At 40.4% G+C, this 27,247-nt stretch overlaps 2 protein-coding genes across 6 annotated transcripts in view; one reads left to right on the top strand and one right to left on the bottom strand.

Annotated features, from left to right (window-relative positions):
* LOC129698155 (coiled-coil domain-containing protein 138-like) overlaps positions 1–10,936 on the top strand; it is a 38,128-nt gene extending 27,192 nt beyond the window's left edge. For 2 of the 3 annotated variants that reach the window (XM_055637084.1, XM_055637086.1), the window contains 7 exons: positions 682–795; positions 2,084–2,245; positions 2,706–2,825; positions 4,123–4,315; positions 5,129–5,305; positions 8,141–8,279; positions 9,478–10,936. In XM_055637084.1, coding sequence (XP_055493059.1) covers positions 682–795; positions 2,084–2,245; positions 2,706–2,825; positions 4,123–4,315; positions 5,129–5,305; positions 8,141–8,279; positions 9,478–9,634 — 1,062 coding nt within the window. In that variant the 3' untranslated portion in view covers positions 9,635–10,936. The remainder of the gene's footprint in view (positions 1–681; positions 796–2,083; positions 2,246–2,705; positions 2,826–4,122; positions 4,316–5,128; positions 5,306–8,140; positions 8,280–9,477) is intronic. The other variant, XM_055637085.1, reaches the window with a different exon arrangement.
* Positions 10,937–11,958: 1,022 nt separating this feature from the next.
* The window catches only part of edar (ectodysplasin A receptor), an 85,444-nt gene continuing 70,155 nt past the window's right edge, over positions 11,959–27,247 (bottom strand). For all 3 annotated transcript variants that reach the window (XM_055637090.1, XM_055637089.1, XM_055637087.1), the window contains 4 exons: positions 18,431–18,506; positions 15,852–16,008; positions 13,905–13,965; positions 11,959–13,236 (listed from right to left, as the gene is read on the bottom strand). In XM_055637090.1, the coding sequence (XP_055493065.1) occupies positions 12,902–13,236; positions 13,905–13,965; positions 15,852–16,008; positions 18,431–18,506 (629 nt within the window). In that variant the 3' untranslated portion in view covers positions 11,959–12,901. The remainder of the gene's footprint in view (positions 13,237–13,904; positions 13,966–15,851; positions 16,009–18,430; positions 18,507–27,247) is intronic.

The following is a 27,247-nucleotide window of genomic DNA, read 5'->3' as shown; positions in this document are numbered from 1 at the left end:
AACAGCCAGTACTGTCAGTGGGCCTGAGGCACTATCCAATGTTCTAAAAATTCACGCAAAAAGAAAATTTACAGTATCAGCCAAGAATTTGAACTTCTTTCCATGTGTGCCTTTTTTCTTTACAGCACATATTAAACTGAAGGTAGTTCTGCTATTACCTGCATTTTCATAACATGAATTAGATATTTTCGATGAATTAAGGAACACTGTTCGTATTACACATGCCAAACTAGTTTTAAACCAATTTTGCTTGAACTAGAAAATCATTTAATAGGTACTTTGGAAATTAACAAGCAAAATGAAAACTGTCTTGAGGGGAGTGAAAAAAGCAGTGGAGAGCAAATAAATTTGGATTCCATGTAATCTCCCTGCAGTAGGCACCACTGTTTCATAACAACAGTCTCAATTTCACCACAGGTTCCTACGCAGATGACAAGCAATCGTTTCTGTTGACACTGTGTAATAATAGTCTCTTACACTGCCTTTAGCATTTTTAGCTTGCAGTAACAAAAATAAACTTAACTGTTAAAAAGATCTTTATTTTTGAAAATGGTGTGAGGGAAAAAAGTTAATGAGTCTGAATCTCTAGCTCCTAATCCCTATTGATCCCCACAGAATTGCCTGTACATTCTAGTATTTGCTGAGTGTAAGAATTTTAAAAAGTGTTTACCTTCTTTACAGAGGAAGCACGAATTACATGTGGTGCAGAAACTTCATGAAAATGCTTCTGCTGGCGCAAAGGCGATCAGGTTGGAAAAACAGGAAAAGATTCAACCTGCCCGTAGAATCAATCGTGTAAGATATTTTTCGACATGAGTTATTATTGATGCAATGGAAGATTTGTTGGGTACTGTTTATAAAATCAGGTTATAATTTTTCAACTTGCATTTGATATATCCTATTCTCCTTCATTGTTACTAATAGCAGAAAATGCTGACAGTCTACAATCACTTCAGCTCTTGCATTCTCTTCACCCGTATCATTTTAATCAGTTCTTTCACATCTGTGAATTTTCTCTCGGCTTGCCTTGCAAACAAGTCTCATCAGACATCTGCTCTGTGTTTATTCAGTTTTACCCTCTTCTAAACCCTCACATTTCTCAACTTTTAATTATACAGGGTCTTGAGCCAAACCGTCACCTATTCTCGACCTCCAGCCTGACTGGCTGAGTTATCCAGCACATTGTTCCTTTTTTCGATTTTTCATGTATCCATGTTTAACATGTCATTTAGCTCTTATACAAGCATCATTCAATTTTCTTGGCACCATCCTCTCTTGTTAAGACTTTATATCTGATCTCACTAATACCTTTTTCTCCAAGGTTCTTGAATGTATTACAACATTGTTGTATATACCATTCACAAAGTTCTTAACAAATTAGATCCTGCACCATGCGCACAACTGACAATTCTATTTCAGGTCACCAAACTCTTCGTTGTTTAGTATGGTTAATAAACTCATTCATTGTCTTGCATCTGTGAGCATGTCCTTGATTGAAACAAGTAGGAATTAAACCAATGAAGATAGCATGTTTTTAGCACTGACATTTTCTCTTCTGTTAGCACAGTCATTGTAGAGGTATTCTGAAGTTCTATCTTTGGGTTGCTCACTTTCCTCCTAAATGATACCTAATTGGAAAAGACCTCCCGAATCTCAAGGCAGAACCTAAGATGTCACCTTTTTGTAGTTCTGTGAACCCCTTTTTATTAAAGTTTTTTCCCGGGCACATTTATTTTGGTAGAAAGATAAAAGTACGAAAGTTCTTGGTTGACTTTCCAATGCCGAGAAAGTGTTTGATTGGTGGAAGTACCATCTTTTGAATCCTGTATGACATTGATTTAAAGTTCACAAGGTGCTATTTTGAAAAAGAGAAGTTGATCGTAGTGGCAGGTACTCTCACAACATTTAAGAACAATTAAGATGGTCACTTAATTTGCTAAGGCATAGTAGGCAATGGACCATGTGCTGGAAAATAATTACTGTTGCAAGGTGATGACATGTTGGGTTGGTCTGTTTAGGTGCTCCATATTCTTTATGGTTTCAGTGAATTCGTAACTCTCAGTTTGAAATCTCTGTATTTTAGCCTATTTTAAATGACAATCTCTGCGAACTACTTGGAGTGCTTCTGGACTGGACCTCAGATGGGTATCTTTGCTATTTAACTGCAGAGGATGACAATGATGTTCAAAAGTCATTAAGTCCAAAATGTTTACCTAGAAAGTCTGTTCAAGAGATGTGTGTGAAGGTAATCCTATTTTTCTTTCTTTGAGTATTTTGGTATCCCTGGCATTCAAATATTAACTTGGAATCGACTTACTTTACATTAGAGTAGTTAAAACCAGCAATCTTTTCAATAGACAATAGGTGCAGGAGTAGGCCATTTGGCCCTTCGAGCCAGCACCGCTGACTAAAAAATGTTAAACTTCCAATAACACTAGTTAAATGTAGGTGATTAAGTTTGGTTGTAAGAATGAGAAATGGCAATGTAATGTCATAAAAATCTTTGAATTGAAATGTTAATTATTAGGTAGAGGTTTCTTTTGTCACTATGTTATCATTTCCCACAAATGTGGTCTGATCTGCTGATTATTTCCAACATTTTCTGTTTTTAGTTTTAACTTTTAGTTTTAGTTTTAGTACTTCACCAACTTTTACATTCCATTGGCAAAATAATGGATTATTGTGTTCCTTTCTTTCTGCTTCAGATCCTGCCCTTAATCAAAGCACAAATTTATTTAATGCCACCTGGGGATATCAAACTGCAGCTGGCATTGGCAAAATTCATTTACTGGGCTTTAAGGCATGTAGACAGAAGAGGGACACAAGTAAGTGGAAAGATATTTTTCTTTCCTTCAATCATTAGCCTGCTTGTTTGATATTCAGAATGAACACAGTCACTTTCTGATTGGAAAGCCATGTTAAATGGTGATCTTTAATTTAATATTCATTCATAAGATAATGATCAGTTTAGTTTATTGTCATGTGTACAATGAAAAGGTTTTGTTGTGTGCTAACCAGTCAGCAGAAAAACATTACATTAATAAAATCGATCTATTTACAGTGCTGTAGGAATGGAGATTTAAGAGTGTGGAGCGATTGTAATATATGTTTGTAGATCTGCTTCTGTGGCTAGCACGCAAATAGTCGCCTGGGTTGGGTGCTATCTTAGAAGCATCTAAGCGATACCAGGTACCGTCAATGTAAGATAACCAATGGTTTGGCACTTGAGCATATCAGACAAATGCTGGTGGTCCAGTCAATATAGTTTTGGAACGTCTTTATGAGAAGCACAGTGTTTGCACACTCAATAGTCGATTCAATGTTTATTTTATTGTCACATGTACAGCGATACAATTAAATGCTTGTTCTGCATGTTAGCGATCAAATCATACTGTGCACTAGTACAATAGATTGTCTTCTGAAAACGCATACAGAGGGTCACCACTTTCCAGCATCTCCTTGCAACTTCCAAGACTCTGAAATGTGTCATCCAGACTTACGGAGACGTGCAATTATTTTATATATATATATATATATATTTAAGGCCTGATGTCCTGGTAGTCCAGAAGGTCGACCTGGTCCAATGCAATGTTGTTAGCTCCTTCCACGGCCATTCTGTGCAGCTGCTGCAGACTGTGTGAACTGATTCGCTCAACCGGCTGCCGGGAGGACTTTTCATGAGCACCTCCACCAGCACATGGACTGGAGACTGCTAACACATTACCTCCAGCAGCTGGTTCTCTGTTTCTGTGTGCCAAGGTTAAAATATCCTACCTCCTGAGTCGACCCAGAGTGAAAATGACTTTTGTATTATTTGCTTATGTCCTTTGTCCTTCTGCCATTGAGAATAGTTTATCTATCGTTTCCAGGCCATTCATGATTTTCAATATCTGTATCAGCTCCCATTTCAACCTCTTCTTTCAGCATGTAACTAAAGTCTCTCATCCCTGAAATGATTCTAATAATTCTGTACTGCATCTCTGTCAGGTCTTGCCATCTTTTCTGAGTACCTTTAAATCCTTTTGTTGTAATTTTTAAATGTTGGTAAAGATTTCGTTACAAACAATGGATTGTTGAATATTTTAAATTCGTAGTAGTGATATGTAATAATTCAAATGTTAGCAGACTGTGATTACTTCAACTATGCGGCGATTAGGAGAAGAACTGTTCCAGGGAACTACGAACAGGACTGCACAGGATAGTCCTTCAGAGTTGATTGACGAAGCTAAATCAAAAGCTTCTGCTTTCTTCAAGAGCTCTAATCTTAATGTCCGATTTTTATCAACTCTCAGTATCCTCAAAACAATAACACAAGGTGAGTGGATATTAATTTAAGGTTAGAACCATCTAAGAGACCTACTGAGGTAAAACTGCTACCTATAAGCGAGTTTGGTATTCCGAAAAATGCAAGGAATCATGGGATTTGTCAAAGGTCACTCGCGATAAATATTCTCGGCAGCTGTGCCGCTGCATGGAAACAGATCTGCATTTCATCCGTAGTCAGGATCAAACCCGGGTCTCCAGCGCTGCACGCGCTGTTGAATTGTTACTGGATTGTCCCTGTCCGCTCCAGAGTATCCCAGGCTTACAGCCACCGTGGAGAAGAAGTGCTAACTCCAGCTCAACTCTGCCTGTCCCGCCGGGTTAACTGACAGCCCTGGACTGACGGGACCGGCCCGGAGCAGTGGAGTTAGCGCTTCATCTCCATGCTGGCTGTAAGCCTGGGCCGCCACTGCTCCGGGCCGGTGTCCCATCTGTCCAGGGTCACCCCGGACATCTCCGGCCACCCTCGGACAATGATGGGACACTTGGGAGGGGACAGGGACGGTCCAGTGGCAATTCAACGGCACTTGCAGCGCTGGAAACCTGAGTTCCATTCTGGATTAGGATTTGTAACTTTGCGAATGCCCTTTATGGGCGACAATTTGCTTATCCTTGGGTATGCACGCAAAGAATTTCACTGTGACTTGTCACATGTGACAATAAGACAATTATTATTATTCAATCAATTAAGGGCCTGTTTCTGCGCTGTATCGCAAAACTAAACTAAAATTGTTTTATTTCCCTTTACATCTTACTATGATCATGACATTGAGCATTTTTTTTCTCATTGGTCTCTCCTTAACAGTCGATTATTTGGCTCAAGCTTTTAACATCCTTCTTGTTGACCTGAACACTGATGAAGGCAAGGCTTTGTTCTTGGAGTATCAGGCTCTGCAGGTTATTCTTGATTACCTGAAACCTTCAAGTAAAAATCTACTGAGCAGTGCTGTTGACATCATTCTGCAAATGACAATGGAATCAAGTAAGTTGTCCAGTAAAATTGAATAAATAAGGAATCTAAACATTCATCTAATAATTTATATGAATTAGCTTTAGCCAAAATATGTTTTTGCAAAATGTTACCTAGAATGCGAAGAATCTGGATTTTGTTTTGATAATGCGTTAATCTGATGATTTGGCATCCTTGGAACATGTTTTAATCAACCTTATAAAATATTGGGTGTCAGTAGATTCTTATGGTGAATATTATTCTTATGCATCGCTCGATGGTTTAATATTTCATTCTTAAACTTAACATTAAGAGTTCAAAGTGTTATTTGTTTAAAATATGATGCTTAATTAATTTCTGTGATATGTTGATAAAATCGATTTAGATTTGAATATGATTTTGATCAAACAGGCATATTGGCTAGTTAGTCAAATACATTTGATGGAATACTGCATAATAGATACTGCCAAATAAACCCATGTGGGATTAAAGGGGCAATAGTAGCTTTGATATGTAGATTGAAAATCAAAAAAATACATATGCTGGAAGTGGTGGAAACACTCAGTAGGTCAGATGGCATCTGTGGAAGGAAAAACAGTCAACAGTCCTTTGCTGGATGATTTGCACATACGTGATACTGGGTAGATCAGACTTGAGAAGTACGAAATTTCATTTGTATTCCATGTACAATGACTTGAATCCGTAGACATTTGCCAGAGATCCAGGTTTGATCCTGACTGTGTGGTTCTCCGTGTCCACGTTGGTTTTGTTCCAGTTGCTCCAGTTTTCTTCCACGTTCCAAAGACATGCCGGTTTGTAGGTTAATTGGCTTCTGTAAACTGTCCTTACTGTAGGATAGAACTAGTGTACGGGTGATTGTTGATCGCCGTTGACTCGGTGGGCCGCAGGGTCTTTTTCCATGCTGTATCTCTGAACCAAACTAATCTCACATTAAAATATGGACACATGATTGGATAAGGAACTTAGGGTAGAAAGTGCGTCATATATATGGTGAACATAGCAACAATGCTGAAACTCTGGTTTTGGAGCTAGAATCTGGCGTGGCTGGCGAATATTCATTTGGGGAATATTTAACTTTCCCAGGAGAAACGGAATATTTAATTTTCAATTTGTGCACTCTGTATCATCAAAGAGGTACAGATATAGTCCGTAATGGCTGTCTCGCCAACAGTCTGTCGTCCTTTTCTTTCTTTGTTGTTTTTCGGTATGTTTTAAATGTATGTTTTAGTGTTCTTTAGCTTTGTATTATGTGGGGGGGGGGGGGGGGGGGTTTGGGGGAAACTTTTTTCCCCGTATCGTATCTCCGTCCGCACTGCGGCCTAATATCGAAGAGCTGGCGGATCGACTTTGGGATCTCCAACCGTGGGCGCCTGCGGACTTTAACATCGTGGAGCTCATGACCCTTGGTTAGGGACTGTCTTCGGGAGCTCCAAGCCGCAGGAGCTTCGACCGTCCCGATCGTGGGAGCTTCGATCGCCCCAACTGCGGATGGTTCGACTGCCCCGACCTCGGGAGAATAAAGAGAGGGGAAGATTAGACTTTATTGCCTTCCATCACAGTGAGAAATGTGGGGAATCTGCTGTGGTGGATGTTTATGTTAACTTTTATGTAGTTGTGTGTCTTGTTGCTCTTTTCTGGCATGACTATGGTAAATCGAATTTCACTATACCTTAAATGGTACACGTGACAATAAAGGACTGTTGAACCGGTGGACATCACCGGGAATGTTGTGAGATGAATGCCATGGAATGTTTGCGTTAGATCTATCGCAAGAATTTGGCTTGGCCCTTAACTGTGTATGAAGATTGGTTTTCAGGTGTGAATCTAGAAGGACGTAGGCTTTTAGCTGATGGTGAAATGCAATGTTGAGATCTTGGTGGATGGGGAAATACTTGTTTTTCTTCATTTGTTGGACTTCTGTTAGCGTTGCTTCTTTGTGTGTGGAGAATTGATATATAATAGTGTTGGTAGTTATAGTGTTGCAGCAGATGTAAGAGCAGAGATCCACTGATGATTTGGAGTGCAGTGATCAGTTGGGTATCAAACATCAAGTGTAATGGTTTCCAGTCCAATACTCATCTATGGCTTTCTCAGCAACAGCAATGCAGGAACCAGCATTGCTGTCAGTAGCATCAATGCTGAATTTTGCTATATTTTTGCACAAATCTTGGGAGATGTGGCACGAGGAGGAGATTGTAGACACAGACAGCTCCCAGAACACCTGGTCGTAATCAGGAATTAAATTAAAGACCACCTTGATTAATTACTCATTGAGCTATTCAACAGCATCTTGACCCAAAACATCAACCATCCCTTGCCTCCACGCTACCTGACACACCAGGTTCCCCCAATAATTGTGGATATTGTGGATTGTAATATGTCTCAAAGTGGAAACAAGGAACTGCAGATGCTGGTTTATTAAAGAAAGAGACAAATTATTTCATTGAAGCATATAATTTCTTATGAGGCATGACTGAGTGAATGCATACTTAATATTTCCCTTTGCTGAAATGAACTATGAAATAATGGTCATAGTTGACAAAATAAGGGGTCAGTCATTCAAGGCAGAAAGGAGAAGACATTTCTTCACACAGAGACAGCTGTATTACTGTTGTTCCTTGCATCCAATTCACAGTAATTCAATTGTACTGTATCATTAGATAAAATGAGGTTGTACTTTGTGTTAAATTATCAACTTTATTTAATAAATAAGCTGCAAAGTATGAAACATTTTGCAATGTTGCACAGAAGAAAACCTGCATATCTTGAAAAAGTTCAGAATCATTAGATTTAATGCTGGAATGAAATGAGCATACTATATTACTGTAAACCATTATTTTTATGCAGGTTATTTACAGAATTTTCTCGAGGCGTGCAGCACTGAGTCTTTGTTCCACAGTTGTTCCATGATCCTGAAGGGCCAGAAACTGGATATCCAAATACTAGAGAAACTCAGCGTCATTCTACAGAAACTTTCTAAAATAAAGTATGAAAAATTATGACTGAAATTATGACATTGTACCAAGTGTAACTTCAAGATTTTAATACGTTATTTTTGCTTTCATTTTAGATGATTTTGTTCATAATTGTGGTTGCCATATTTCTGATCATCTGGCACTATTAAAATGATATTGCAAACGGTAGATTTTATTTTGCATAGGACCCCCCTTACATTCGTACACGTATGTCCCGTGGAAAAATTAGATTCATTGTGCACTAAATTTGCTCACCCGGAAAGAGAATTTCCACGCAAACTTATCTATGCACATTGTAGATAATATAATAACTTTCCGCTGCTTACTTATTGCTGTAATTGTGCCTAACTGGCTGGATGCAACAGCAGAAGATAGATTTTGCAAGCAGTAAGCATTTCTTAAAGCTAGTTTACTCTACTTAAATCTAGTTCACACCTCTTAAAATGAGATATATTATGGCTGGAAGAGATGCTGTTAAGCATTTTACAAATTAAGCAGCTTTGACAATGTGATTTGTTGGATAATGTAGGAGAGAGGAAATGGGAGTAGAATATGGGTGCGAAGGAGCAAGTGTATATGCAGCATTAACTCTACTTGAGAGAGATTGAATAGGTGAATAATAGTGATGTAAAGGATACCATGATATAATTTGTGCAGTTATTTGGATATTTAATTGGAAGATGCATGCTCTGACCTTTTGTGCTAATGAGGTACTTGAACACATTCATTCATCATTGTTGAAAACATTAGCGACGCAGTGGTGCTGTTTCCAACAGGAACGGTGACGGACGCACCACACATCTCTGTCCTCCAGTTCCTGCGGACTTCCGCCGCTGGAAGTATAGGATTTTGGTGTATGTGCTTTATCATCATTCCTTACAATGCCATGTATGACAGTGATCGCAATTTCTACTGAAGTGTGGATGGCCGTTGGCTCGCTAGAGGCTCATCCGCCCTTTGCCAGGTCTTATTTTTGGTCCTGCTGGGGGTCCACAGCCCCCTCTTCACCTGGCAAACCAGGTGGGGAAGACGGTTTAGTCACCGACTATCCACCATGGAGCAAGTAGCACAGGATTACATTGTACCCGTGGAGGGAGGAACTCCCCCCGACCTGACCCAACACCTTACCTTAAAGTTAAATTTAAGTTATCCAAACTCTCATTAAATGAACAGAGAAACTAACTTAAATTTGTACATTTATTTTTACAGGAATAATAAGAAATTATTTGAACTGTTCTCAATCCACATCTTCGTTCAAGAGTGGCACAGGACAATGGATCCAGAGCAGACATTTCTCACACAAAATCTTCAGTCTATATTGTTTAACCTGGGCATAACTAAAGGCACTGCACAGCCAGCAGTCTGAGTAGCAGCCATTCACATCAGTGAACATCCATTCGCATAGCCCAAGGAACTAGACACTGCTTTTAGTACTGTTACCATCACTGGTAAGCTTTCTGTATATTTGAGATTTTGTCATTTTTCAACTGAACATATAGTGTGCATATTTTTAATGAATCCAAATAAACTGAAAAAAAGTAGTTAATTCAAGGCAAGAGTTTTTACCTCTAAACATTTGAGACAGTTACCTCTGATTTAGAAAATTGTGTTTTGCTTCTCTTGAGACCTGACACCCGGCAGAAAATTGAGGGAAGTTGCCGGCTTTTGATTCGGACATTGGTTATTTCTGTCACAAAATTCACCTACATTTTTTTTAAGTGTTCAGCATGTCTCAGTGTACTAATACAGTAAATAGCCTGCACATATCAAGGGGCACCCAGTACATACCTTGATGGTATCTTTAATTATCTCTCATGCTGGCAAGGGCCACTTTTGAAGCATCTGAGAAGTTTCCACATTGTATCCTTATCAGTTCTCAAATCTATGTGGGAATTCAATTCAAACCATTGTTGGTCTTTTAAGTGGGTATTTAGCAGTTTCCCGTGGACCAACCATTTCCATGCATCCCAGTGACTGATTTCTCTCAACAAGGTTACACCCACTCTGTATATTAACCCCATGCATTGCCTACTAAGCATCTGTTTCTTTGTGTTTCATAAATTCCTGTTGACTGTACTGCTGTGCAGATTACCATTGCTCTTCCTTCCAGCAGCTGACTCTTACCTCAATGCGTCTGCTTATCATTTGCCCTTGACCTCTCCAATTCGCAGTACCATTAATTGTCAGCCAAATATTTTTCCATTCCATCAGGTTTGCAGAGATATTATGGCAGATAAATAACCACTCAACATATTGGATATCATGGCATTCGTGAATTTGGTAGTACAGAACCAGCAGATTTTCTGGACAATTGGATATTACTCATATTACCACAACACCTATATTTGTAATTGTAATTAATTTATTAGCCAAGTGTGTAAAAGCATACAAGGAATTTGATTTGCCATGCAGTCATACCAGAAAAGCAAGAAGACACACAACTACATAAAAATTAACATGAACATCCACCACAGCACACTATGATGGAACGTATTGTCTTCTTTTCTCCCACGTTCGCGGCGATCGAAGCTCCTGTGGTTGGTGCTACCAGATTCGATACTTGACCAAGGAACCGAGAGCTCCACGATGTTAAGTCCGCAGACTCCCGCAGTTGGAGCTCCCAAAATTGATCCCTACCAAAGGGACCACCACTTCCATGGAGTTAGGCTGCAGTGCGGGCGGAGGTACGATACAGAAAGAGTCACATCGCCGTTGAAGAAAGAGATTTTTAAAAGGTTTCCCCACCTCATCATACCGCGCTACCCGGTGGTAAAACTGGTTTCTATGTGCTAAACTTTTGTGGAATAATTGTTCGAGTGATCCCAGTGAGGTCCAATTTGTTAGTCTCAGCTTGTCCACATTTTGGACATGCACACACTTAAGGCTCCAGCACAAGCCAACACATGTTGCTGACCTGAGGTGTTTCCTGTTCTTCCACCCTGCAGAAGGTTCTTGAAACATCACCCATTCCTTCTCTCCAGAGATGCTGCCTGTCCTCCTGAGTTACTCCAGCATTTTGTGTCTACCTTCGATTTATACCAGCATTTGCAGTTCTTTCCTGCACACCCTATGCAGATTCAGGAGTAGTAGATCCACAAATAATGAGGATTCAGTAAGATGCAGATATATATAGATATGAAATCAGATACTGGATTCTTGGAATTTTACTTAGCTTGTCAAATAATTAGTTTAGTTTATTACGTGTACCGAGGTACAGTGAAAGGCTGTTTGTTGCGAGGTAGGTTAAATCGTATTTAAATTAGGCAACTCTAAAGGATTGCACTACAATTTAGAATTTAACAACATTAGGAGCAAAAAATTAATGATGTTAGGGCAATATTTATATAGGTTTGTAAATTACTAATCAACCTACTCGTAAAGTCAGCCCCAGTGTTAGTATTTGTTATTTTTTATTCCTGAAACACCAAAAGATTGAAAAGAACATGGATAGATGCTGCATCCAGCTATGTTACTCCAGCACTTTGTGTCCTTTTTGTAAACCAGTATCTGCAGTTCCTTGCATCTCTTAATACTAAACTTTAGACCTGCCTAAAAATATTCTAAATGTTTTTGATTTTAAAATTAACCAAGATTTATGGGATTGTCATGGGGTAATTATTAACCCAAGTTTTCTCTGCAACAGTGGTGGTGAAATTGTGGAGTTCAAGAGTTTTACAGTCATTTACATTTTGGCTACCATTATGTATGGGTGCAAAGACACTGGTATCACGCATAACACGGCAGGCAGCTTAATAATAGAGGATGAAAAGATTTAAAATAAAATCATACTAATGTATGAACATTAAATGTTTATCGTAAAGGTACATTATAGCTTTGTGCTTTCAAGATGCCGTGTTGATGGGCTTGCCAATACAAAAATTATATTACATGCAATGTACTGCAAATATTGATATTTTAAATACAAAGGCAGCATATTCCATGGGGACTTTCCTTAATCATTTAAGGTGACAATTTATTTACATGTAACAAGATAATTACACAAACTGAATTTTGTATATCTCATAAAATGTATTTTAATTGTGATTTTCTAAAAATAAGTTTCATTGAGCAGGAGAATGTGACAAGAGTACTTTTTTGTAATTATTAGTACAAACTGATTTTTTTTTAAGTCTTTTTTTTTTCAAGTCAGTTTAATAAACTTTGAAATGGGTATATGTCAATAAATAATGAGTATGATGCCATCAGCTGCTTCATAAGTTGGCTGCATACTATAATCAGCAAGTCAGGGAACTAATATTATTTTGTCCATCCTAACATTGCACCAGTTTCTGTTTTACTATGGTGAAATATCAATAGAATGAAAGTCATGGTTAATAGATCGCTGAAGATGATGTTTTGAAGCAGTTCATGTTGCAGTCACTTGTCCATTCTTCTTTGGCATGTCATCATGTTTTTGCATACATTTTCAAATTGTCTTTAACCTTTTTAAGTGTTCCCTAATGTCTTCTGATAACATAGACTAGAACATAATTCTTATTCAGGATCCAAACCAGTAAGTTTAAATACACAATTCTATGTAGAATTTATTTCGCTGGTCCTCGGACTCCTAGTAGAATGCAACAAATGGCATTTGGTTTGCAAGCAATATTTCATATTATATTTATGCCATTGTCTACAAATTAGGACATTTGGGTAAGATAGCAGGATTAATGATCGGTATACCTTGTGTGTACTCTAGAACATCTGCACACAAGGCTTCCACAGCATCCATTCTTTCAATATGCACCAGTCTTGTCAACAGATCAGGGATACTGTAACCTGCTGTGCTTATACGATCGAAGAGTTGTATTCCATCTGTCATTCCACCGATTTCATCCCTTTTCAGACCAAAGCTCTCTGCCAGATGGCGCCATGTTTTTACAATAGCTTTATCTGTGCTGTAGGTAGAACTCAACATTCTGCTGGTTTTCTCAAGACAATCAAAAGGCAGTTCTGTTGGGCTGAGTCCTGAAAAATATGAATTAAAATATTTCAAACAAACCCAAATATGCAACTTCCACAAGAAACTTACAAAACATTAGGAGAAAGTAACGTTTCAACTGTGGATGCATCTGAAACAAAATTTCCAGTATCTCAGATTAGTAAAAGGTTGTGATGCCATCTAATATTGCTTAAAATCTCCCACAAAACTAAATAGTGAAATTCTCATTTATGTTTGAGGTTTTGAGGAATAAATTCCCTGCATATTGTACCCAAGGAATGGTCTTAATTATAGTGAGGACAAACAGGCTTGCATTTCTCAACAAGAAATTAACATTGGTGATCCAATATAATGTAGCATCCACCATTTATTTTTTTAATTTACCAAGATAACAGAAGTGACACAAATTTTGAGATAAAATTAAATGCTGTTTTCCAGTACATTCTAAATCACTGAACAAATTACTGATCTAATATACACATTTTGTACATAGTGTTATCTGAAGTTATGGTTAACTGCTTCTCTTAAAAAATCATTTGCATTCTAAGTAGATTTTGTTGGGTAATTAAATGATTAAGAAGGTTTCTATGCTTTATTCTATTTCCCAACTAATATGGATTGTGTGATGCAAAATCTACAATATTTCAAATAATGTAGACCTTAAAGCTCTGTAAACATATTCCTGATATGTTACCTTCTGTGAAACTGCATACTTTCTTGCATAATTCAAGTATCTTTTCCCTCCGTGACTGCATCTGACAAAGTAACAGAGCCCATTTACAATTAAAAGAATCCACATTTGGAGTAAACAAATCAAATACTGGTAGATCTATAGAATGCAGCGGATTACAGATTAGTTGGATATGGGCAGAGAAATGAAGTTTAATCTGAGCACATTTGAAATGATGCACATGGAGAGATTGAATACAAAGGAAAAATACACCATTACAGGCAAGACCCTTAATAACATTGATGCACAGAGGGATCTTGGGGTCCAAGTCCAAAGCTTCCTGAAAGTGCCAAGTAGATTGGTAAAGAAGCCACATGTTTGCTAATCTTCATTGCTTTTCTCCAAGAAGCTCTGGTTTCCTCCCACACTAATGCCCCTGTCCCACTTAGGAAACCTGAACGGAAACCTCTGTAGACTTTGTGCCCCACCCAAGGTTTCCGTGCGGTTCCCGGAGGTTGCAGGTAGTTGAAGCAGGTAGTGAGACTGACAAAAACCTCCAGGAACTGCACGGAAACCTTGGGTGGGGCGCAAAGTCTCCAGAGGTTTCCGTTCAGGTTTCCTAAGTGGGACAGGGGCATAAAAAGGTTTGGCCTGGTATAAATGTAAATTGTCTAAGGAATAGTTTAATTCCTTCACTAAGACACAAACAAATTCCCAGAAATACTAGGGGACTGAAGATCTACTTGGAGGGAAGAACTGAAGAGAATTCACATTTGTTAAGAAATTGTGTTAGGTAAACTGTTGGGACTGACAGCAGATAAATCCCCAGGGCCCGCATCCCCGAGTACTCAAGTAGGCGGCCCTAGAAATCGTAGATGCATTGGTGATCATTTTCCAATGTGTTATAGACTCTGGATCAGTTCCTGTGGACTGGAAGGTAGCTAATGAAACCCCACTTTTTAAGAAAGGAGGGAGTGAGAAAACAGGGAATTGTAGACCAGTTAGCCTTACATCGGTTGTGGGGAAGATGCCTGTCGATTGTTAAAGATGTTATAGCAACACATTTGGAAAACAGTGACAGGATCGGTCAAAGTCTGCATGGATTTAAGGGGAAATCATGCTTGATTAATCTTCTGGAATTTTTTGAGGATGTAACAAGCAGAATGGATAAGGGAGAGCCAGTGGATGTGGTGTATCTGGACTTTCAAAAAGCTTTTGACAAGGTCGCACACAAGAGTGTGCAAAATTAGAGCACATGGTATTGGGGCTAGAGTATTGACATGGATAGAGAACTGGTTGGCAGACAGGAAGCAAAGAGAAGGAATTAACGGGTCCTTTTCAGAATGGCAGGCAGTGACTGGTGGGGTGCCGCAAGGCTCAGTGCTGGAACCCCAGTTATTTACAATATATATTAACACAAAGGATGGTGGGTGTATGGAACAAGCTGCCAGAGGAGGTAGTTGAAGCTGGGACTATCCCAACATTTAAGAAACAGGTACATGGATAGGACAAGTTCGGAGGGATATGAACCAAATGCAGGCAGGTTGAACTAATGTAGCTGGGACATGTTGGCCAGTGTGGAAAAGTTGGGCCAAAGTGCCTGTTTCCACACTATATGGAGGAGGCCCAGGACAGAAAGGTCAGAATGGGAGGGGGAGTTGAAGTGCTGAGCTACCGAGAGATCAGGTAGGTTAAGACGGCCTGAGCAGAGGTATTCAGCAAAACGATCGCCGAGCCTACGCTTGGTCTCACCGATGTAGAGAAGTTGACACCTGGAACTGCGGCTACACTAGATGAGGTTGGAGGAGGTGCAAGTGAGTAGTTTAGCTCTTTGTATAGTATGCATTGAAAAATAATATAGCATGTATCTTTCAGGCATCAGCAGGATCCATGCTGTTTCTGACAGTGGTAAGACATGTCTCTGGACTAATGCACACTTATCACTTTTGAAATTTGTGTTGAAGATCTTACCCCAGTTGCTTTGTTGTTCGTTGATTTGTCTCTAGTCAAAGGAACCAACGACAGGAGGCATAAATCAGACATTCCCTGCTTATCTAATGCAGCCTCTTCATCGCTATCCATACTCAGACTCAAAAGTTGCTCATTTTCTGAGGAAGCATCATTTTCACTGGAAATAGAAAATCGTGTTAGCATGAATATATTATAAACTCGCGAGCAAAAACTGTAATTTGATTTATTGGTACTATGAAATATTTTGTAAATTTTCCCGCATTTAAAATGTACTTAAATTAGCCAAACCTATCCAGCCTTGATATTTATTCAAGTGGTCATAAAATGAGGTAGTCAAAGGCTAAAATATTACATTCTTCAAACTAAAGTCAGATATTATGATGAGTAAGCACCAGAGGACAATGTTTAGATTTGCCAAATTATATTTTTTCATTTACTAATGGCATCTGTTTTCTTCCAAAGAAACATTGACAGTGCCTTAGAGATCAGAATACATAATGTTTGGGACAAAGACCAATCATTTATTTATTTGCTTCTGTACTCCATAATTTGAGATTTGTAACAGAAAAAAAAATCACATGTGGTTAAAGTGCACTTTGTCAGATTGTATTAAAGTGTATTTTTATACATTTTGGTTTCACCATGTAGAAATTACAGCTGTGTTTATACATAGTCCCCCCATTTCAGGACACCATAATGAAGACCAAAGATAGATAGAATTTATTTGCCACACAACCAGGGTCGGTGGAATTTGGGTTGTCAGCAGCGATACAATAATAAATAATACACAACCACAATAAAAATGTAACACAAACATCCACCACAGCAATCATCACTGTGGTGGAAGGCACAAAATTTGGCCAGTCCTCCTCCATTTCCCCCCCGTGGACAGGACCAGAGTCAGTCCAGGATCGGCTCTTCCTCACCGGAGACTGCGGCTTTAAGTTAGTGTAGGCCGCAATCCGGCAGTCGAGTTTTAAAGTCTCCGCCGCAGCCAGAGTGTTTAATAATTCAGGTAAATATATATACTCGTCTAAAATTTACAGTCTGAAGAATGGTCTTGGTCCAAAACATCATCTATCCATGTTCACCAGAGATGCTGCCTCATCCATTGTGAAAAATATACATCTTTTAGATGAGCTGGGACACATCCTCAGTGATGTGATCTGGGATCATCGGGTGTTTCGGGTCTCACAACATCAGACACCCTCGCCCAGGCAACCCAGCCGGGGTTGATCAGGTCCCGACTTGCGTCCCAGCAGCAACCACCCACGGATCAGCCATCTTAATAAGTACTCTGCAGGGGTTGGGAGATTCTTGGGCTCTGTGGGGTGAGTCCTGGCCAGGCTCCTCCTGCATCTCACCAGGTTCAAGGCCTGTGCTTTGCACCTCTTTCTCCTCCGAGTATTTCATTCTCGCCTGATGGATTTTTAGGCCATGGTGGTTCATTAGGCCTTTCCATAGCTTTATTGGGTGTCTTTCCCACAAAAGACACAGACTGGGGTGTTAACCCAACCTTTCCCGGGTGCCGTCAACTGTCTCTCCAGTAGTCACCAAACCTCTTGGTTGTCACCCAGTCTATTGCTAGGTGCCACTGGCTGAGCCAGACTCCAGAACATTGTGCCTTTTTTCCGTCAACTAACATCTCCAGTACTTCTAAATAACAACATTGTTTTCTACTTTCATGTTCTTTTGTCACGGCAAAGGTGGTGGTATATGCATTTCAGCCCGCCCTCTTCTCAGCTGGCCAATAAGCTTTGTTGCTTATGTCGCAGCACTACTCTTCTGTAATAATTCCATATCCCTTTATATCCCAAAATCCATCAAACTTGGTTTTAAGTGAATATTTGGTGATTAATTTCCAAAGATTCACAAGAAATTTCTCACGATTTTAATGGACAACCAATTTTGAAACAATGCTAGTTTTTAAATCATACTTGCTATCTAAACTGTGAAGCCTTTCAAGAAATTCTTTCAAATAATCTTTCAATTATTTTTTATCATTTTACTAAAGTATAATTTGTTTAATTACATCTCAGCAAAAATCCCCAATCGGAGAATCAAATTTGTCAACATGCATTCTTCCTTAATTAGGGAGATTTTGGCTCTTGTCCTCGTATCCTTTTGTAATGAACCCAATATAGCAAACTAATTTTGTGTGGCACCTCAAAGACCTGCTGAAACTCCAAATACATCTAATCCACTGCCCCCCCAGGGGTAACCGTTTAAGAACAAGGAGTAGGCCATTTAGGACTGAGATGAGGAGAAATGTTTTCATCCAGAGAGTTGTGTAACCGTGGAATTCTCTGCCACAGAAGGCAGTGGAGGCCAATTTGCTGGTGTTTTCAAGGGAGAGTTAGATTTAGCTCTTAGGGCTAAAGGAATGAAGGGATATGGGCAAAGAGCAGGAACGGGATACTGATTTTAAATGATCAGCCATGATCATATTGAATGACGGTGCTGGTTCGAAGGGCCGAACGGCCTACTTCTGCACCTATTTTCTATGTTTCTATGTAACTGTTGATATTGCAAAAAGTTAACAACAAACATACAAATTACAGAAATGAAAATTAACTTACTTTTTCTCAGTCTTGGGAGGAACTGCCTTCAGTTTATTATCAAATTCATCTTTCTCAGAGAATATAACAATATTTTCTGTAAAACAAAATTAAAATAAACATTAGCATAATAATGTCCAATAGATAACCAGAATGGATGAAAGTAGTTTATTGACCTTTATATGTTAACATTTCGGGTGATTTGTGTGTCTGTTACTGAGATCCCTTTGTTCCTCTACAATTCTGTTTTAAAAATCCCTCTGATTCCTTATCATCTCTTAGTTCCTCGTTCCCTTTGGTGCTTTTTTTACATCTCTCCCATTATTTTCATATTCCCCTTCAGCATGCTGACCCCTGGTGTCCATGTGCTAAGTGTGTGCCCTTGCCTGGTCTACAATGATCTGCTCGCCTGTTTATCAAGTTCAAGTTCATTGTCATTTGCACGAGTTTGGCGATGCACATCTACAACAGAAAATATTGCCTGCAGCAGCATCACATGTACATAGACTCAGACAAAAACATTACAAATTAATTACACATTATAAATGAAAGAAAACTGCAAAAAAGACATTGTTCAATTATTTATTTTTTTCATAATAGTGCATAATTGGTGCCTCACTACTATTCAATTTACTGTTGATTTTAATGTAAAATATGTTCTCCCAGAAGACAGTGGAACCTCTGTACATGCTAACTGACACGCTGGAGACTTCTGACATTTTCTGTTTTTAATTTGGTGTTGAAGAGGGTCCAGAGGTTGTTTATGAAAATGATCCCAGGGGTGATTGGGTTAACGTGTGATGAGCGTTTGACAGCTCTGGGTGTGTACACGCTAGAGTTTAGAAGGATCTGGGGGAGGAGGGGGGTGGGGGAGAGAGATCTAATTGAAACTTACGGAATCTTGTAAGGCCTGGATCGAGTGAATGTGGAAAGGATGTTTCCACTGGTGGGAGAATCTAGGACCAGAGACCAGAATACAAGGACATACCTTTACGAAGATGAGGAGGAATGTCTTTAGCCAGAGGGTGATGAATCTCTGCACAGACAGCTGTGGAGACCAAGTCATTGGGTATTTTTAAAGTGGACGTTGACAGATTCTTGATTAGTACAGGTGTCAAAGGCTATAGGGAGAAGGCAGGAGAATGGGGTTGCAAGGGATAGATACTGTAGATCAGCCATGATTGAACGGCACAGTAGGGCCGCACGGCCTTATTCTGCTCCTATGACTTGATGAACTTTGCAGCCTAATATTTTGCTTTTGGACAATGTACTTCCATGTTGGACATTACAAATAGGGTTAGAAAAGAGTTCTGTCCACATTGTAGTAACTCATTCTTTTAATAATTTCACGGTCAAGGATAGTGGTTTTCTGCTGTGATTATTATCCTGTTTTTCATTAAACTTATCTCCCAAACTTTGCTTACTTTTTCCATTACATTCTCTCTGACTGATTAGTAGCAGGGACCATTTAACATAACATTTAAAGTAAAATATTTGGATCCTTTGTTATATTTTATCTCTTCTCACACAGACTAGTTGCTGTCACCTATTTTAATGCTTCCATTGTATTATTCAAATGCTACCTCAACTTGTTTTACTTTCTAATGTTTGATTGCTCATCCTGATATTTCTGCTGAATTTGGTTACTTGCAATGTATTGTTGCCCTAATTCCCATGTTAGGCATACGTTGTACACTGATTAGCAGACAAATGTTTTAAATTAAAGAGTAATAACCATATAACAATTACAGCACAGAAACAGGCCATCTCGACACTTCTAGTCCGTGCCGAACACATAATCTCCCCTAGTCCCATATATCTGCGCTCAGACCATAATGCTCCATTCCTTCCCATCCATATAACTATCCAATTTATTTTTAAATGATAAAAACGAACCTGCCTCCACCACCTTCACTGGAAGCTCATTCCACACAGCTACCACTCTCTGAGTAAAGAAGTTCCCCCTCATGTTACCCCTAAACTTCAGTCCCTTAATTCTCATGTCATGTCCCCTTGTTTGAATCTTCCCTACTCTCAATGGGAAAAGCTTTTCCACGTCAACTCTGTCTATCCCTCTCATCATTTTAAAAACCTCTATCAAGTCCCCCCTTAACCTTCTGCGCTCCAAAGAATAAAGCCCTAACTTGTTCAACCTTTCTCTGTAACTTAGTTGCTGAAACCCAGGCAACATTCTAGTAAATCTCCTCTGTACTCTCTCTATTTTGTTGACATCCTTCCTATAATTAGGCGACCAAAACTGTACACCATACTCCAGAATTGGCCTCACCAATGCCTTGTACAATTTTAACATTACATCCCAACTTCTATACTCAATGCTCTGATTTATAAAGGCCAGCACACCAAAAGCTTTCTTTACCACCCTATCTACATGAGATTCCACTTTCAGGGAACTGTGCACAGTTATTCCCAGATCCCTCTGTTCACCTACATTCTTCAATTCCCTACCATTTACCATGTACGTCCTATTTTGATTTGTCCTGCCAAGATGTAGCACCTCACACTTATCAGCATTAAACTCCATCTGCCATCTTTCAGCCCACTCTTCCAACTGGCATAAATCTCTCTGTAGACTTTGAAACTCTACTTCATTACCCGCAACCCCACCTATCTTAGTATCATCTGCATACTTACTAATCCAATTTACCACACCATCATCCAGATCATTGATGTACATGACAAACAACAGTGGACCCAACACAGATCCCTGTGCCACCCCACTCGTCACTAGCCTCCAACCTGACAAACAACCATCCACTAGCCACTTAATGGGAATTCCTCATATGTTGCAAAACATACTTGGCTAATAAAGTATTATTGTGATTGTGATTAAACCCAATCATGGGGTAAAGGAAAAAGCGTTCACGTCGCGGCCTTGTTTTCGCCAATCTTTCCACCACCACGCACAAGAAGCGCAAGACAGACACCATTGTATGCAGATGCCGAGAAGCGTGTTCAGCTCTGGTTGAACAACTTCTAATCTTGTGTGTGGCCTCGATAAGAAGAAGAATCCCATCATTATACTGCAATTTTTTTCTAAACTGGTTTCCTGTCAATGTTTTGTCTAATTTTAGTCAATATTGTGCTTTCCTTCCTGCTTTATTAATATTTCATATTTCATTTTTCTAGTTCCCTATCAATTTATTTTTGAGCATTTTACTTTTCTATTTTGGGTAGAATAGGGAGTATAATGTACAGGATATCAGATATCAGTGGGAATATAGGCAAACAATGAGGAATTTAAAGAGAAAATTAATATTTTTTTAAATGCAGATGTTGGAAATTGGAAAGATTCAACAGGCCAGGCAGTATCTGTAGAAAAGGGAACAGAGTTAATGTTTTGGATCCAAACCCTTCAGTCAAAGCAGGGAGAGAAAGGAAAAGAAAGTGGTGGTATCTGCTGTTCTGTGAGAGTAATGAGTGGTTAATACATGTTGAAAATCAAAGAGCATGGAATGAAAGTGCAGTTCATAACGTGAATTAAAAGGGAAGCTTCAGAACTTAAACAAAATAGGATTTTCTCAGCAGAACTTTCTGGATGGAAGGGTGTATGTTTGCATTCAAGATGTGACAAGGGGAATTCCCGACTTGCACATTTACTGCAGAACAGGGTCGGAGAGAACAAGACTAGTGCATCAGAGGAACATGATGGACTGTTGTGTACTCTGTTTCACAGAGTCATGGCGCTGCCCCAACTCTGGCACTGCACTCCAGCCAGAGGGTTTTTCCACACACCGACATCAGAAAAAGGACGAGGAAATGAGTGCGACGATCAATAATGTACCTTAACGCCTTCCTCATCATTGTTAAGATAACCTGCTTGAAGTAATATCTGCCCAACTACCATCAACATGTTACCTTCTACTTAGATGCGGCATCTCGATCAGCATCACCGAGTTGGGCCGATGGGCCCTTTTCCATGCTTTATGACTCCAAGAACCTCCAGGTCTGCCTCAATGACTCTAACATCTACCATAATGAAGTGCTTCACAAGGTTGGTTATGGCATGACACAACTCCTGCCTCAGAAATGACTTCAATGTGGCTTATCACCGCAACAGATGAATAACAGATGCCATTTCACTGTCTGTGCCATCGGGACAACAGGAACACAAACCAGATGACTGTTCATTGATTACAGCTCAGCGTTTAATATAATCATCCACTCGTAACTCATCAGCAATATTCAAGACCTGGACATTTGTACCTTCCTTTGCAACTGGACATTCTCATCAGCAGACTCAAGGGTAACATTTTCCCTTCACTGACCATTAACACAGGTGCACTGAATATAGCCATCTTCTCAAGTTTCCTTACACCCATGACTGTGTGCCCAAGGAAAGCTCCAATGCCATCCGTAAATTCACCAATGATACCACTGTGCCAAATCATCGGAGGTAATGAGTCAGCGTGCAAGTGAGACACCTCGTTAAGTTGTGCGTCAACAAGCACCTCGCGCTCAATGTCAACCAGACCATTGTACTTGTCATAGACTGCGTAAAAGGGAAGTCAGGAATCCACATGTCAGATTTACATCTACTATAAACCTACTGACTACCATGGCTATCTGGACAACACTTCTTCCCACCCTGCTTCATGTAAGGACTCCATCCCCTACTCCTAATTCCTCCGTCTATGCCGCATCTGATGTCCTCATTCTTTAGGGAACGGGGGTTCCTCTCTTCTACTATAGTTGAGGCTCTCACCAGGGACTCTTCTATACCCCGTAACTCTGCTCTCGCTCTCCATCCCCCTACTCGTAACAAGAGCAGAGTCCCCCTTGCCCTCATGTTCCACCCTATCAGCAGTCACTCACAACAAATAATCCTCCGACATTTTCGCCACTCCAACGGGATCCCACCACTGGCCACATCTTCCCATCTCCTCCCCTTTTGACTTTCCGCAGAGACCGCTCCCACCGTAACTTCCTGGTCAATTCGTCCCTTCCCACCCAAACCTCCCCCTCCCCTGGCACTTTCCCTTGCAACCGCAGGGAATGCTACAGTTGTCCCTTTACCTCCCCCCTTGACTACATCCAAGGACCCAAGCAGTATTTCCAGGTGCGGCAAAGGTTCACCTGCACCTCCTCCAACCTCATCTATTGCATCCGCTGCTCTACATCGGTGAGACCAAGTGTAGGCTTGGCGATCGCTTCGCCCCAACACCTCTGCTCAGTTCGCAATAACCAACCTGATCTCCCGGTGGCTCAGCACTTCAACTCCCCCTCCCAGTCCGAATCAGACCTTTCTGTCCTTGGCCTCCTCCGTGGCCAGAGTGAGGCCCGCCGTAAATTGGAGGAGCAGCACCTCATATTTCGTTTGGGCAATTTACACCCCAGCGGTATGAACATTGACTTCTCCAATTTTTGGTAGTCCCTGCTTTCTCCTTCTTTCCCCTCCCCTTCCCAGCTCTCCAACAGCCCACTGTCACCGCCTCTTCCTTTCTTCTTCCCCCACATCAGTCTGAAGAAGGGTCTCGACCTGAAACGTCGCCTATTTCCTTCGCTCCATAGATGCTGCCTCACCCGCTGAGTTTCTCCAGCATTTTTGTCTACCTGCCAGATTTAATTGGTGGGTCAGTGGTGGAGGGGGTTAGCAACTTCAAATCCCCAAGTTCACAACTCAGATGGCCTGTCCTGAGCCCATCATGTAGATGTAATTATAAAAGGTACTCATGCACCTTTAAAGAGAATTGTCACCAAATACTCTGAACAAGTTTCTACAAAGCATTGTAACTTGTACCGATGCATGCCAATTTACAGGGATGTAAGAGGCTGCAGAATGTGGTTAGATTAGCTTGGGAACTACCCTCCCCAACACCAAAGGGATCTGAAGAAGATGGCATCTATCATCTAGAATTCTCACCATCCAGGCCACATGATCTTCTCACCGCTACCCTTGGGCAGGGAGTACTGAAGCATGACGTCCCAAACCGCCAGGTTCAGGAATAGCTTTTTTCCTACAACCATCAGGATCTTGTACCAATCTACACAACCCTAATCCTATCTCAGCAAAAGACCAACTCTTATACTACTGTGGACTCGTTTTACAATTATGTATTTTTGCTCTATTGGATATTGTTCTGTATTGCCTAAGTTCATGTGCCTGCAATGCTGCTGCAAACAATATTTTAATTGTACCTGCACCTCACTGTGTTTGTGCATATAACAATAAAATATTTGAAGATAGACACAAAAGGCTGGAGTAACTCAGCGGGTCACATAACATCTCTGGAGAAAAAGAATAGGTGGACGTTTTGGGTTGAGACCCTTCTTAAGGGTCCAGACCAGGGGTCTCCAAACTGTGGGCCACGGGCCACACTTGGCCCGCCACAAGATTTTATCCAGCCCGCAGCAAGCTCTTAACACGTTTTGTACGGCGGCTATTTAGTGGGTTCTGTGGTAGCGCGGGAACGTACATGTCAGTTTGCCGTAGGAATAGTGTTTAGTGCAACTGCTGAGGTTCCCTGTAGGAGTAGATGAGCACCAGGACCCAGCAGAATCAGATCATGGGCTGGGGTGAGGTGACGGATCTGGCCCGCTGGTAGCTGGTAGAGAGGCAAGGGTCGGCGGAGTCGTTGGTGGAGGCCCGTGGGGGCTTGAGTAGAGATACAGGACGACGGCAGCAGCATCGGTGGCCCCGGGAAGACAGTGAAGGTCAGCGACAGCGGCCTGTGAGTGGGTGGGTGAGTGGTTGACGTTTCTTTATTTTTTCCTACGGCCCGCAAAAATGTGCCAAATATATAATGTGGCCCTCATGCTGAAAAGTTTGGAGGCCCCTGGTCTACACCATAAACGCCACTTATTCCTTTTCTCCAGAGATGCTGCCTGACCCGCTGAGTTACTCCACCTATTTGTGTCTATATTGGGTTTAAACCAGCATCTGCAGTTCCTTCCAACGCAACAAAATACTCAACTTGCCTTTGCTAATTTCAATTGTACCACCAGAGGGAAACACTGAGACACTGCAGGCTGAGAAAGAAAACGGAGGGCAATTAAGGCAATTCATTTTGATAAGCCAAGTTAGGGAAGAGAGTCACAGGTCACCTGCCCACCCTCTTAGCTGGCGAGTTAAGGTAAATCTAAGAAACACAAGGGGCACAATATTACAGAGGAATACATATGTCATATTTTAGAACTAGCACATGTCTGTCTTTAAATTAGTTTCAGCAAGTGAAAACCAAAAACGTTTGTTACAAATATTCCAGGGACAAGAATACAAATTTAGGTATATTGCCATGTGTACCGAGGTAGACATGGTATTATACCTACCAATCTAGCCAGGATTTCTCCACACCCTCAAAGTCCCAATCATTTTCAATTACTGTAACTCAATAGTTATTAGAAACATAGACATAGAAATTAGGTGCAGGAGTGGGCCATTCGGCCCTTTGAGCCTGTACCGCCATTCAATACGATCATGGCTGGTCATCCAACTCAGTATCCTGTACCTGCCTTCTCTCCATACCCCCTGATCCCTTTAGCCACAAGGGCCACATCTAACTCCCTCTTAAATATAGCCAATGAACTGGCCTAAACTACCTTCTGTGGCAGAGAATTCCAGAGTCACCACTCTCTATGTGAAAAATATTTTTCTCATCTCGGTCCTAAAAGATTTCCCTCTTATCCTTAAACTGGGACCACTTGTTCTGGACTGCCATTGTGAAAAGGACCCGTTTACTCCTACTCTTTGCTTCCTGTCTGCCAGCCAGTTCTCTATCCACATCAATACTGAACCCCCAATACCGTGTGCTTTAAGTTTGTATACTAATCTCTTATGTGGGACCTTGACGAAAGCCTTCTGAAAGTCCAGATATAACACATCCACTGTTCTCCCTTATCCACTCTACTAGTTACATCCTCAAAAAATTCTATAAGATTCGTCAGACATGATTTACCTTTCATAAATCCATGCTGACTTTGTCCAATGATTTCACCACTTTCCAAATGTGCTGCTATTCCATCTTTACTAATTGACTCTAGCAGTTTCCCCACTACCGATGTTAGACAAACTGGTCTGTAATTCCCCGTTTTCTCCCTCCATTTTTAAAAAGTGGGGTTACATTAGCTACCCTCCAATCCTCAGGAACTACTCCAGAATCTAAAGAGTTTTGAAAAATTATCACTAATGCATTCACTATTTCTGCGGCTACTTCCTTAAGTACTTTGGGATGCAGTCTATCTGGCCCTGGGGATTTATCGGCCTTTAATCCATTCAAGTAACCTAACACCACTTCCCAGCTAACCTGGATTTCACTCAGTTCCTCCATCTCATTTGACCCCCGGTCCCCTGCTATTTCCGGCAGATTATTTATGTCTTCCTGAGTGAAGACAGAACCAAAGTAGTTATTCAATTGGTCTGCCATGTCTTTGTTCCCCATGATCAATTCACCTGTTTCTGACTGCAAAGGACCTACATTTGTTTTAACTAATCTTTTTCTCTTCACATATCTATAAAAACTTTTGCAGTCAGTTTTTATGTTCCCTGCCAGTTTTCTTTCATAATCTATTTTCCCTTTCCTAATTAAGCCCTTTGTCCTCCTCTGCTGGACTCTAAATTTCTCCCAGTCCTTTGGTAAGCTGCTTTTTCTGGCTAATTTGTATGCTTCATCTTTTGTTTTGATACTATCCCTGATTTCCCTTGTTATCCACGGATGCACTACCTTCCCCGATTTATTCTTTTGCCAAAATGGGATGAACAATTGTTGTAGTTCATCCATGCAGTCTTTAAATGCCTTCCATTGCATATCCACCATCAAACCTTTAAGAATCAATTGCCCGTCTATCCTGGCCCAATTCACGTCTCATACCCTCAAAGTTACC

This window comes from Leucoraja erinacea, chromosome 6 (assembly GCF_028641065.1).
Source record: "Leucoraja erinacea ecotype New England chromosome 6, Leri_hhj_1, whole genome shotgun sequence".
NCBI lineage: Eukaryota > Metazoa > Chordata > Chondrichthyes > Rajiformes > Rajidae > Leucoraja > Leucoraja erinaceus.
The sequence above is the reverse complement of the archived record's forward strand: the minus strand, read 5'-3'. Positions and strand labels throughout refer to the sequence as shown.